Source organism: Pteronotus mesoamericanus, unplaced genomic scaffold (genome assembly GCF_021234165.1).
Source record: "Pteronotus mesoamericanus isolate MK-2021 breed Mesoamerican mustached bat unplaced genomic scaffold, CSHL_Meso_final contig_50, whole genome shotgun sequence".
Classification (NCBI taxonomy): domain Eukaryota; kingdom Metazoa; phylum Chordata; class Mammalia; order Chiroptera; family Mormoopidae; genus Pteronotus; species Pteronotus mesoamericanus.
In genome coordinates, this window is record NW_026555186.1 from 44,775,562 (window position 1) to 44,788,237 (window position 12,676).

General features: G+C 44.7%; 1 protein-coding gene across 1 annotated transcript in view; it reads right to left on the reverse strand.

Moving 5' to 3' along the window:
* The window catches only part of ERAP1 (endoplasmic reticulum aminopeptidase 1), a 34,576-nt gene extending 22,327 nt beyond the window's left edge, over positions 1-12,249 (reverse strand). The window contains exons 1-4 of the mRNA XM_054578620.1: positions 12,185-12,249; positions 5,187-5,732; positions 3,261-3,399; positions 601-735 (exon numbers count right to left, since the gene is read on the reverse strand). Of these exons, the coding sequence (XP_054434595.1) occupies positions 601-735; positions 3,261-3,399; positions 5,187-5,713 (801 nt within the window). The 5' untranslated portion in view covers positions 5,714-5,732; positions 12,185-12,249. The remainder of the gene's footprint in view (positions 1-600; positions 736-3,260; positions 3,400-5,186; positions 5,733-12,184) is intronic.
* Positions 12,250-12,676: the final 427 nt, after the last annotated feature.

Consider the following 12,676-nt stretch of genomic DNA (forward strand, 5'->3'; position numbering starts at 1 on the left):
CTCCTTGCATTCAGAGCCACAGCACAGAGTTGTACGTGTCGTTCACTACACAACGGTATCCAGACAAGGAGCGAGTGCTCCTTAAAACAAGAATTTTTCCTTTAGTATCCCAGGATTCCCTGGCCCAAAGGCTCTCAGAGCCATTTAATGCTCCAAGCGGACTGCACTATCTTCCTTCCTTCCCAGGGCCGGAAATCCTGCTCAGGTAGTCAGCGGCATTCATTTCTAGAGTGAAGAAAGTTATAGCCAGGAGCAACCTGAGAAACCACTGCAGGATCACATCCAACTTGTATATTTTAAAGAAGTATAGAAACAAGTTCAAAAGGGAGAGAGTAGGGCCCAGGTCAGACAGGCAGTTAGCGGTGGAGCCAGAAGTGAGACACGGGCCAGGACGAGGGCGCATGCCAGGCCACGCTTCCCCACATGCTTCTGGTACCAGGACCTCACTGTAAACGTGAGCTTCAGTGACAGCAGGGTCACCAACCCTGATTTGCCCACGACCGAGGAGGTCCCCAGGATGTGGACTCCCAATTTAAACACCAGGACAGCCCCAGGCAGACCAGGACACGCTGGTCAGCTGTGTGACAATTACAGGTTCACCTTGACTCCTCTCTTTGTCATCTTGCTGACAGACTTAAAATCTGAAACGATGAAGGCCACCAGGTAGGTGCTCATCTTGACAGTGATGTCAAAATGGTCTTCTATGAGTCCTTCAGCCACAGTCACCGATTTAACCTAAAATCAGAATAACTTACATCATCAAATATTCCAATACGATGAAACATTTTATAAAGAGAAATTTCCTATCAGGCATATCATTGAAAGTATATGGCATGGCATTTGTATAATTATTTTAAAATGTATCTTTCCAATATCTGATTGTAATTTAAATATTAAGGCTCAATCATTCTATTCAATAACTTTTTTTATTGGGATATAACTCATGGACCACAAAATTCACAATTTTAAAGTATAAAATTCAGTGGGTTTTAAAAATTATATCCACACAGTTGTGCAACCATCACCACTTAATCTCTTATAAATAATCCAGATGATTGCATATCAACTTACATTTGGTACATGGGGACTGAAAATATGTATGGCACAAAGCAAAACTGAGATTACTGGTTTTGCCAAGATATAGTCTACATGTCCTTAAATACAGGTATGAGAATTACCTCGAAGTACAATGTCTAATTTATTTTCTACGCTGGGCAAGTACACAACCATATACAGCCTAAAAAGAGCTCCTGCTTTCCAGAACAAGTGACCCATGCCTGGGCCTGACCCTGCAAACCTCCTCCACACTCTGATTGGCTTCACTGGAATCAGCTTTCAAGTGCAATCGGGAAGCAGCCTCGCCGAAGGGGGTGGGAGGGAAAGAGGTACAGTCTAAGACGTCTGCTCCTAATGAAGAAACTCTTGTACCTCAGCCAACCAAAAGCACAGGGGCAGGATTTGGAGAAAGGACCCTCCAAAACTAGCCTGGCATTCCATTGTTGACCCATGCTTTTTTCCCTATAATCTTACTTCCACCTCTATTTCTGCGCCCTGGTCCTTCTTCTTTATACCCACCAGCTGGTCACTCTCTGGTCATTCAAACCCTGAGTCTCACAGTAGACCTGGGTCACCCTTGGAAGGACACAAAATTACCTTTTCTTTTTAAAATGCCTTTACCAACCCCTAACCAAAATTTTCTTTCCTGATGTTGTGATAATTATGAGCAAAGTAAGCTAAATAAAGTAATTCAAATTTAAATGTGATTAACTATTTGATTTTCTAACCTCCAAAAAGATCCTTTGAGACTCCATTGTCTTTCCCCTCGGCCTCATGTCGGCCACCTGATTGGAGCCACTCCTATTCTGCTCAGGCGAGGGCTTTCCTGTCCACGGGACAAGGGTACATTTGTTTCCTATCCTCCACAAGTGGGTCCTGGAAATCCTTGGTTTTATACTCCATTTTGCAACTTTGCAAAGCCTCAGGGGCTCCTGGCCTTCCCCCTGCAAGCCTACGAATTTCTCCACCCAACCTTATTTAATGAGTCTCTCTTCCTGTTCCTTGATTTTCCTAAAGCTGTAATTCTCTAGGGAACTCACTACTATCCCAGGAGCAATACCATAATAATGGGGGAGGGAACTATAATTTGAAAAAAACATGTTCTCTATCTCAAATTCATATTAGGAATATGACAATTTTTCCTTATCTTTTCATATATGAATATGGGGATGGGGAGACACACGTTCTTGGCTGGCAGGATTTTCAGAGGGATGCTTTCCACAGGGGAAGGATGCTTTTCTGGGGGGTGGGCTGTCAGAGTCTTGTTTGAGGAAGGGATCCTTACGGTACTTAGGCGGGATATGAAGTTTGAAAGGCTGAGAAGTACTGTACTGGAGGTTGGTCTGTGGCATTCTGGGGTCCCCTCCTGCGAAGGTATTGCGCAGGGATGAGACAGGCCATCCTTCAGGACTCAGGATAGAGCCTGAAGGCTCATCTCAGTGAGCCTCTCTGAACAAAGGATGCGTGCACTTCACTGGCTGGTCTGCCTCTCCTGCAGAGTGACAGCTCAGCTGATGCATTTCCCCAAGCTGCCAGAATCACAGGATAGTGGCATTTACGGAGCTGTTTCACTCATTTGGCACAGTCATCTTCTCGCCACTTTGAAAAATATGAGCAAACACGGTCCACATCTGCTTTGAAATTGAAGGATAATGGTTTCTTTAAGGAAACTGAGCTACCTATCATTACTTACCTTAGTACTATAATATTCTGAAAAGTTTACTTTTCTTTTGTCTGCCCAATTTTGTGCATATGGTTACAAACTGTATAGTTAATATTAGTATATAACATATAAAAATTATAGAAAATAACTACACATTAGAAATATGGCTTTATTCAACAAAGCGTTCTCTTTAAAGTCCTTTTAAAAGACCATATGAGAAAATAAAGTTTAAAGTGCTTTGTGAAGGACCTGAACATATCAGTATTGATTCCCTCCTATCAGCACTGATGATCTAGAATATCACCCTTACTGAAATCTTGCATATTTCTAGGAACAATTTTTTTCTATAACTACAAATAAATTGTTGTTTGAAACAAAAGTATAGTTTGGAAATGAAAAAGAAAATGTTAGCTATCTGTTAGGCAATAAAACGAACCAAACAGGTAACCTGAATAACAACTATCATTGGAGTAATGCAAGTCACAGTGAATCAATGGATTTTTCCTGGCTTTATAATAGATGTAGAGGAGTTCAGACTCACCAATGGCATATTGGAGATGGCGAGGTGCCTTGGTTCCCTTCTGATCTTGATTGAAAAACTTGCTTTGAAGGCAGGTTCATCAAAGCAGGGAAAGGCCATCCTGGCTGCAGTAGGTTCAAACTGTGTTGATGCAAGTACCCTAAAGTCACAGCAAGTGAAAAAAAAGACACAGCATGAGGCACCAGGGACTCTAAAAGGAGGGGTGGCGGGGGGTGGGGTGTGTGTGTGTGTGTGTGTGTTTTAATTTCTAATATTGCCATAAGATTGATGGATTTCACTACCAAAAACTCTTTTATATGACAAAAGCTATCATAACCTAAGTGAAAAGACAGGTAAATCTTGGGAAAATTGATTGACAGGTATTTGACAAAGTGTTAACAGCCTTCACAGATAATGAGCTCTTAAAATGAATCAGAAAATACCCGGCAACCAAGTCAATAGGAGACACAGGTAATAAATAGGCAATTCACAAAAGAAGAACCTACAAATAGTAAATATATCAAAAGCCGCTCAACTTCCTCAATTATCAATGTAATTTAAGTCAAAAGGAGGTATCTGTTGGCTTTTTGGCTCTAAAGTGGTTTCTGATACAAAGGATTGGTTAGAGGTGAGGAGTATGGCAAAGGAACCAAATATTTGGAGACCATTGACTTAGCAATTTTACTTCTAGGTATTTATTCCAAAGAAATAATTTACAAAGATGTCCATCCAAGTGTTGCTGATGCTGCAGAGTTGGAAATAACCTAATCTCTATCAATAAGGGATTAGTTAAATCAGTGCACAAACATACATTTTAATAGCCATTAAAATGATGTATAGTGATGTCATCCATATAAAACATCTTCTCAACATATTTTTTAAATTCTCTTCTAAAACAGAAAATATAATGTTGGTCCATTTACATAAAATAATGTGTATGCATCATCAGACAGACATCTAGAAGGGTGTTCCCCTAAAACAGAAGTAGTGATTATCTCTAGGAGCTGTGACGGGGATAAGTTTTACTTTCTTAAAAATACTTTTTGGTAGCATCTGACTTTTTAAATACACACAGTTAAATACAGTTAGTATAATCTACTGACAAGTAAAACTTAATTTTAAAATTTAGCATACAATCTCCCAGAATAAATTACCTTCTTAAAAACAGAACTAAAGTAAGACAGGTGAGGATCCCTATAAAGTTTTAACTGAGAGGAAAGTATTTCCTCTAATAGACTGTTGTGGGTTGAATTGTGTCCTTTAAAAAGACATATTGGAGTCTTAATTCCTAGTATCTGTGAATGTGACTTTATTTGAAAATAGAGTCTTTGCAGATGTATTCATGTTAACAGGAGGCGATCAGGTTTGGCCCTAATCCTGTATGAGTGGGGTCCTTACAAGAAGGGAAACTGGTGAATGTGTGTGATAGCAGAGGCAGAGACTGGCCTGGCGTAGCTACACCCAAGGAACGCCAAGGCCCAAGGGCCACCACAAACGAGGAGGAGGCAAGGAAGAATTCTTCTCAGGTACTTGGAGTACAGGCATATTGACACCTTGATTTTGGATTCACAGCTTCCAGAACTGTGAGAGAATAAACTTCTCTTGTTTTAAGCCACCCTTCAGTACTTTGTTATAGTAGCACTAGAAAACTAATAGATAGGCCAAGAAGATTAAAGGTTTATAATGTCCAAGAAATCTAATTAAACAAACAAGTAGGCATTTACGCCGATAGAGCTGAAAGCAAGAAAACGGGTTAAAACAATGAAAAATGAGATCCAAAAACAAAGAAAACAAACTACTGCCATTTTTAACTCTACCAAGAGGATGCAAAAGTCAAACCAAAGAAAGAACTCAATAAACAAGGGAATTTTAAAAGACAATCTATTTGAAATAATAAATTTAGTGAGAGCAGCACTTGAAGCTTAAAAGAAAAATAGAAGAAAATACCTCACTTCCCCTTCCTTGGTTCTGTAGGTGCTTTTATAAAATCCATGGAAACTCTCAGAAAGATTGCCGGCATAATCAATGACAACTGTGTATGGGCGCCCAACGACCAAAGGCTCGGGAGCCAGGAGTGCGATTTGCTCATGAGGCAGGTGCTCCAGGACTCTCAGGGGTTCTTCGGACCGCTGCTCTCCAGCTCCCTTCTTGAGGGCGGCCTTGGATATTTGCAGGTGGTTACTATGCAGGATGATGGCCGCGGTGGGCTGGCTGACCGTGAGGTCTATGGCTGTGGTCCCCTTGAAAGTCAGAGTGGTGAGATTTGCATGGATCATGAGATCATAATGAACCGGGCTGATGTACTCAGGAAGTCTCATTTTATTCCAAGGAAATGGTGTCCCATTACTAGCTTTCGGAGATGTAGCTTCGCTACTTTGACACCAGGAAGGAGTTGACACAATTAAGAGAATCAACAGTGAGGAAGACAGAAATGACACGGCTCCAAGTGGCCATTTGCTGGATGGAGATATCATCTTCTTTGCTCAAACTACCCTAAAAAAAGCAAAAAAAAAAAAAAAAAAAAAAGTCACTAAAATATTATAAAGACATCATGATTTCAGAATGCATTCGCCCACTATTGGCAAATGTAAATAGAAACTTTCAAAAGCACCAGGTCTTTTCCTAAAGTACAATTACCTTCCTGATGTTATTGATTCACAGAAGAAAAAATTTTATGGTTAGCAACAGTCATTAGCACCTCCTCAAAGGCATCATCTGGTTCTCAAAGTTTCAATTAATTTTATCAGTAGGGTTCTTGGTTGAAAGCAACAGAACAAGCTCTGAGTGAGGGTCCTGAATAGATCACTAAATAGGTTGCACAGTTGCCAGGACATTTGAGAAACCAGGCTCATATAAAGGCAAAGATGAACAGCCAGGACCACATCGGAGAGGCATCTCCCCAGACAACCACACCCTGCCCACACTGGGCTGTGGAGGAAGCTGCTCTACCACGCTGGCGAGCAGATGGCTTCGCACAGCTGCAGCCACCACTGCCGTGAGTGTTCCCACTACCCCTGCAGCTGCGCATTACTGGTTTCAGCTTCAGAGTCCTTTCAACTACGGCTGTCGCAGCCAAGGCAGGGTGTCCACGCTCCCAGGCAAGGAGGTGGAGAAAGCAAGAATCAGGACTTTGCAGCTTCTGAAGTGAGAGACAAGCCTTACTTCCCACGAAGCTTATAAAGCAGAGACTCTATGAAAACAAGCAAGCACAGGAAGGAGACGTAGATATTGAGTGGCAAGAGGGAAAAAGCAAGTATCCACAATAGTAACCTTTAATAACACTGGATCTTTATCAAATTGTCATGCCAAGAGTCAATTTAATATTTATGTAGCCAGGAATGACTTAAAAAGCTTATGGTGATTTTCACCATAGTGTGCGACAAACACACCTATCACCTGGATTCTCAATTACAATCAATCCAACAGATATGGGTTGAATATCTGTTGCATAGAAGGCCAGGTGCTGAGCATTGTGTGGACTATAATAATACACAAGATATAATCCCGCAATCAAGGACTCCAAACCTGGAACAGTCATTACACATTCATTTACAAATAATGAAACACAGCAGAAAGTATGGAGTCCTGTACGAGTAATAAAGGAGGGCGCTGGCGAAGATTGAAATTTTGTTTCTGAAGGAAGAGAGTGGCTTGGCTGTGAAGGACGAGGTGACTCTGGGATGCCTTCCTGTAAGACCGGCTTTTGAGTGTGGTCTGAAAGATTAGGTCCGATTTGGAAATGAAGGGAGAGCATTAAAACTGTTCATTGAAGATGGAGTACGCCAGGGCGGGAGCTAAGGCCCAACGGGAGACAACAGAGGGTTGTTCAGTCCATTGATGTGGACTGAGGGAGCACGAGGAGAATTTGATGGAGAGTGATTATTCACAAGCGAGGAGGAGAGTAACTCTGAGATTATGCTGAAAGCATCCTGGGAGTCATGCTGCAGACCATATTTTGCACTTTATTTTAAAGGCCACAGTACACAAAAGGATGTGAATTTTAAGGGAGTTGGTAACCCAGGCTCCGAGAACCCAGCATACTTCTTTCTCTGTCTTAGACAAAGATGTCTCTCTAATGGGCATCTGCCGGGGGGGGGGGGGGGTCCTTGCCAGGTAAGCCCAGGTAATTGGCCCTAATTCCTTCCAACTCCTCTGTCACTCTGGCATTTGGATCAGATGAGAAAGGTAGTAAAGTCGCAATGTGGATCCCTGGAAATGATCGTGATGCATGGGATTCTCCCTACTGTCAGTGGTTCTCAACTCTGGCTGCATACTAAAATCTCCTTGGAGGAGACTTTTAAAATAACTGTTGACTAGATCCCTATCTAAAACAATTAAACTGAAATCTCTGGTGATGAGGAGAAGGCAATCAGATTTCTTTTTTAAACTTCCCAGAAATTCTATTGAAGAGCCAGGTTGAAAAGCTCCTAGATAATCCTTTCCGAACCTTGGTCTTACCCCTTGAGGTCCACATGAGGGGACACTAGTTCAATGTAATCACTGAATGTTCCCACCCCTCACTTTCCATCCTGTTCCCTAACCAAACACAGTTAAAGGCGCCTACCTCCCCTTCTCCATGGAGCAGATTTGCAGGCTAAACAGAGGGGACACCAACACAACAGAGACAGTCAACCACAGGGACGCCATAATCCCAGTTCAAAAGGCACCACTCAAATAAGACAGAAAAGAGATGTGAACAGGAAGAACAGTTTTGTTTGTTGTTGTTTTTTGTTTTGGGGTTTTTTTGGGGGGGCTGGGTTTTTTGTTTGTATGTTTGTTTGTTTTGGCTAGGAATCTTTTGGGAAACACCCTGTCTGGTTTCAGGAACTGTAGCCCCACTGACAGGTGAGAGGGCCCCAAGGCTGGAAATAATGAACGAGGCCTTGGGAAAACAGGCCACTGAGGAGACAAAACCTGTCCCCCTGGCAGGGGCACAACCCCTGCATCCCTCACATCACCCTGCTTGGCCACATGGATGGCTGGTTAGTCAATGATGGGTGAGATCCCTCAATGGAACGGACAACCTAAGCCAGGCACAGCCAAATGGGCATCAGGACAAAAACTTGGGGGACACGGAGAAAGGGCAAAAAGGCCCACACCCCTCGGCTCGGCTTTGACAGGGCCGGCATCCTCATTCTATCTGAAAGAAGTTTCCTTGTCTCTTGGCGGCCCCCCCCCCCCCCCAGCTGCCTGGCTCAGGCTTGAAACAATACTGGAGACAGTATTGTTTCCTAAACTGGGTCTGGTGATTCCCAGGGGAAATCAGGCCTAGAAGTAAATACTTTAAAGCATGCTTTGTTTCTCCTTCAAAAGCTATGACAGCCAGCCCTGGCTGGTGTGACTCAGGGGATTGAGCCCCAGCCTGCAAACCAAAGGGTGGTGAGTTTGACTCCCAATCAGAGCACATGCCTGGGTTGCAGGTCAGGTCCCCAGTAGGGGGCACATGAGAGGGAACCACACATTAGTGTTTCTCTCCCTTTTTCCCTCCCTTCTCCTCTGTCCAAAAATAAATAAAATCTTTAAAAAAACAAAAAAAGCTATGATAGCCAGCTCATGCTGGGAAGGAAATTTACATTATTCACAGACCCTAACCCTAAACGTTTTGGCGCTCTCATATTTACTAGTCTCCTCTCGGACCCATGTAAATCGGTGTGTTCCTGCCATTTGTTTTCTTCAAAACATCATCTCTTCTCTGTAAACATTAACATACTGATGTAATGAGGTCACCTGCACATTCCTATTACCTAGCCCCATTGCAAACTTTTTCAATGAAAGCCTTTGGAAAAAGGGGCTTGGGCTTTCCCCACGAGAGGGAAGTGCCCTCTCCCCTCTTCTGGCAAACAGAGAAGTGTTTGAGACAACTCGTGTTTATTCCCCCATCCGTGACAACCCCAGGACGGGTTCTGCAGGATTCAAAGTCCTCAGTCCCATCTCAGCTGGCCCCGACAGTAACCCTCAGGTTCAGAAGCCCCGCGCTCCCTGCAACAAGAAGCTACTAAAGGATGCGAGGATTGGTTCAATTTAAAAAACAATAAAAGTTAAATACCAAAATGGGAAAGAGTTCTTGCCCCTACATCTCAGGGCAGGAGGAGAATGATGGATTTCCCTTGAAATCAGGGGACCAGAAGTAAAGGAAAAACGTGTGACACTTCCATTTGGAATTTCTGATGGCAGTAGCTTAGTGGCTTTAGCCAGCGACCCAAGTTCAGGCATGTGAGGACTCTGGAAGTCCTTGAGTATTCTCCAACAGCTGAGAGGAAATCTAAAAATTCCAACTGGTTCTGAGCTGACAGCAAGGCCCATGGGCTGCTAAGATGGTTGGCAGCGAGAGCCCTCACCAAAGGCTTCGCAGGGTTGGGTCTCTGAGGGGAGGGAACCAAAGAGAACATGGCTGTGTCCCAAGGAGGATGCAGTGCCAGGAAACCAAAATGGAGCAGTAATACAGCTTAAATGTCAGAATACATATACACACAGATATAATTATAGCTATATTAATTTTATATACAGGCATACATGCATACATACATACATATATACATATGGCTTACAGTCAGAAAAGGAAACCTGGCTTTGAAGTCTCGCTCTGCCATGTACTGTTTGACCTTGGACATAAGATTTCATCCCAGTTTCATGTTCTTCATGTGTAATATGAGATTAACAGTTCTCTCACAGATAGTAGTGAAGATTAAATGAGTTAAAGTATTTCTAATCACTCATTCCACAAATATTTATTCAGGGCCTATTATATGTCATGTCATAGGTTTTGCTGATCACTAGCAGCGCAAGATCGCACAGGTCCCCGACCTCAAAGGCAGGGGTAGCTAGTTGACAAAAAAGCACACACACATAATGAAGGAGAGTAACAGGGAAGACAAATTTACATTGGGTCTCTCTGATATTTTTAGCTGAGATTTAAAGAACAAATTCATGTCAGCTGAGAAAAGAGAAACAGAGGGTTTCCCAGACAGGGGGAACAGCAATCCTACCTGCAGGCTCAAAGGCAGCAGCGAGTGCTGCTGGTAAAGGCCAGTGAACCTGAAGCACACGGGACGCAGCAGGAGGGATGTGCCTTGGAGAGGTGGGCATGGCCAGACGGCTACACAGCCTTGCAGGCTTAACCATTTTGGATCCTAGCCTAAGAGCAATGAGAAGCCACTGGGTTTTAAGCTAGGAGGTCTTCGGATCCAATTCACACTTTAAGAAAATCACCCTGTGTGAGGCAGGCAGGACTAGAAAGGAGCAAGAGTGAAGGCCAAGAGACCAGTTAATAAGTAGTCTAGACAAATTAAGTTAGTGTGTTCTACTGGGTGGCATGGGCAAAGAGAGGGAGGGGGTGAGGGAGAGGGGAGAAACAGAGACACTGGGAAATGAATGGATTCATCATCCTAAGTGAGGGGTAAGGGAAAGGATGCACTGGAATTGCTGCCCGGTTTCTAGAATGAGCGTCTGAGTAGTCATAGGTGCCCTTTACTGAGACAGAGATGAGAGGTGGAATAGATTTAAAAGGGAGGAGAGGAATCAAGTGTTCATTTTTTATGCTGTCTATGAGATATTCAAGGGGAAGTATCAAGAAGGCAGCTGAATACACAGATTTAAAGCACAGAGATAAAAAGGACTTTCCTGTGCTTAACGCTATTCCCTCAAAGTTTAAAAAAAAATATTTTTCTTTGGCATCTGATCTTTCACAGTCAATGCTGTTAATGAAAGTGCAGCAGTAACAGAGTGCCTAACTTTACTTACAGTCGGTTAGAGTTCAAGGTATTTGGGGAACTGTATTTAGGCTGCCTTTGGTAATTCTGCCTTTCCCCACTCACACAGTAAGGGGCAACTGGTTCTGAATCAGATCATCCTTCTCTTTATTAGGACACTATGGAATGTGAAATCGATGATTAGATAGGTAATGAACTTTTCTTCCCGTGTTCTGTTATTAACAAGCACTGATAATAACTTCTCATTGCAGGTGAATAAAAATGTTTAATTCGACTTTTTTTTAAATGTATTAATTTTTTTCCCCCTATTTTTCAGGACCACCTGAAAATATGCTAGATATTAGTACAATTCCAACTCCTTAGGAAAACAGACAACTTTGGCCAATCTTTCAAAGTATTTTAATTGTTGACTACGTGCTGAGTTGAGTTGAGATCAAATACTGCGGGCATTTGGTAAAAAGCAGCGTTTCTTTTAGAACCTGGCCTACACAAGGAATCTCTATGAAAACTGTAAGGAAGTGTCGTCTGCTGTTCTCCTTTCTCATGAAATTAAATTGCAGGCCACCTGGCGAGTAAGGCACCCACACAGGAAACATGATTTTACTCAAATAGTAAGGTGGGATCTGAACAGAACCGGGTTAGAGGCAGAGTGAAGTCGTTGCTGGTAAGACCTACAGAAGCTCGGAGAGAATCGACACTTGGAGCATTTAGACGCAAAGCCAATGCCGCCCACGCCCGAGCCCAGAAGAAACCCAAGGCCACGTTCGTCTCTCTGGCAACTATCATCAAGATTCCCTTGTAGCTTTAACCCCACCACCCAGTCACTTCGCCATCTGGCCCTGATGGACCGAGACCCTGGCAAGGTGCCCAGCCGCGGGGCGGAGCGCACAGGCAGGCTCCCTCCTGCCCCGAAGCGGCAAAGCGCTGGAAGCACGCGGAGCAGGCGCACCAGCCCCACGCCCCTCCTCTTCTCCGAGTGGAGAAGGGCCACGGCCGGGCTGGGCGGTCCCCCTCGCGTCAGACTGGGGCCCAGGCTCCAAGATTACCCTGCCCGCCGACTCCCCCTCCACCTGCCCCCTCCCCCGCCCCGCCGCGTCGCAGGCTCCCGGCCCTCCCCCTACTCCAGCCCGGGGCCCTCGGGCCTTCTCAAGGGGTACAGAGAGGATGGCGGGATCGCGCCCTTCTCCAGCCACGGACCCCCTCCCTACGGGGCGCACTGGGACGTCTCCGCTGTACCTGGGGGTCTCGGACCCAGCCGGCTCACCGTCGCGCCGCAGCCGCTGCTTGGAGCGCCTCGAGACCGAAAGTGAAAGTAGGGCCCAGGGAGCGGCAGGCGGCGCGACGGGCTGTGGGCCCGAAACTTCGCAGCTGGCGCGAGGGAGCCCCGGACTGATGCGGAAGTGGGGGAAAGGGGAGGCCCGGGAGCGGGGTCGCTCGAGGGAGACCTCCGGTCCCAAGAGGGAGACTTCACAAATGCAAGTCAGGGAAGCAAGTAGGGTGGCAATACGGGTGGGATGGGGCGGGAGGATACTAGTTTCAGAACGCGAATCATTTCCTCCGAGTGTGTCTTCGTTTCTCCTTAGTAGTCACCGGCGCCGCGAGGGTTGGGGCATAAGGACAGGGCAGGTAGGACTCGGGAGGATCAGAGCGGACTTCCCCACCAAGTCTGGACGGCCTCCGCCCCCATTGGATTCAAGGGGTGTCCATCATCTTGCCTCTGTAAGTGGG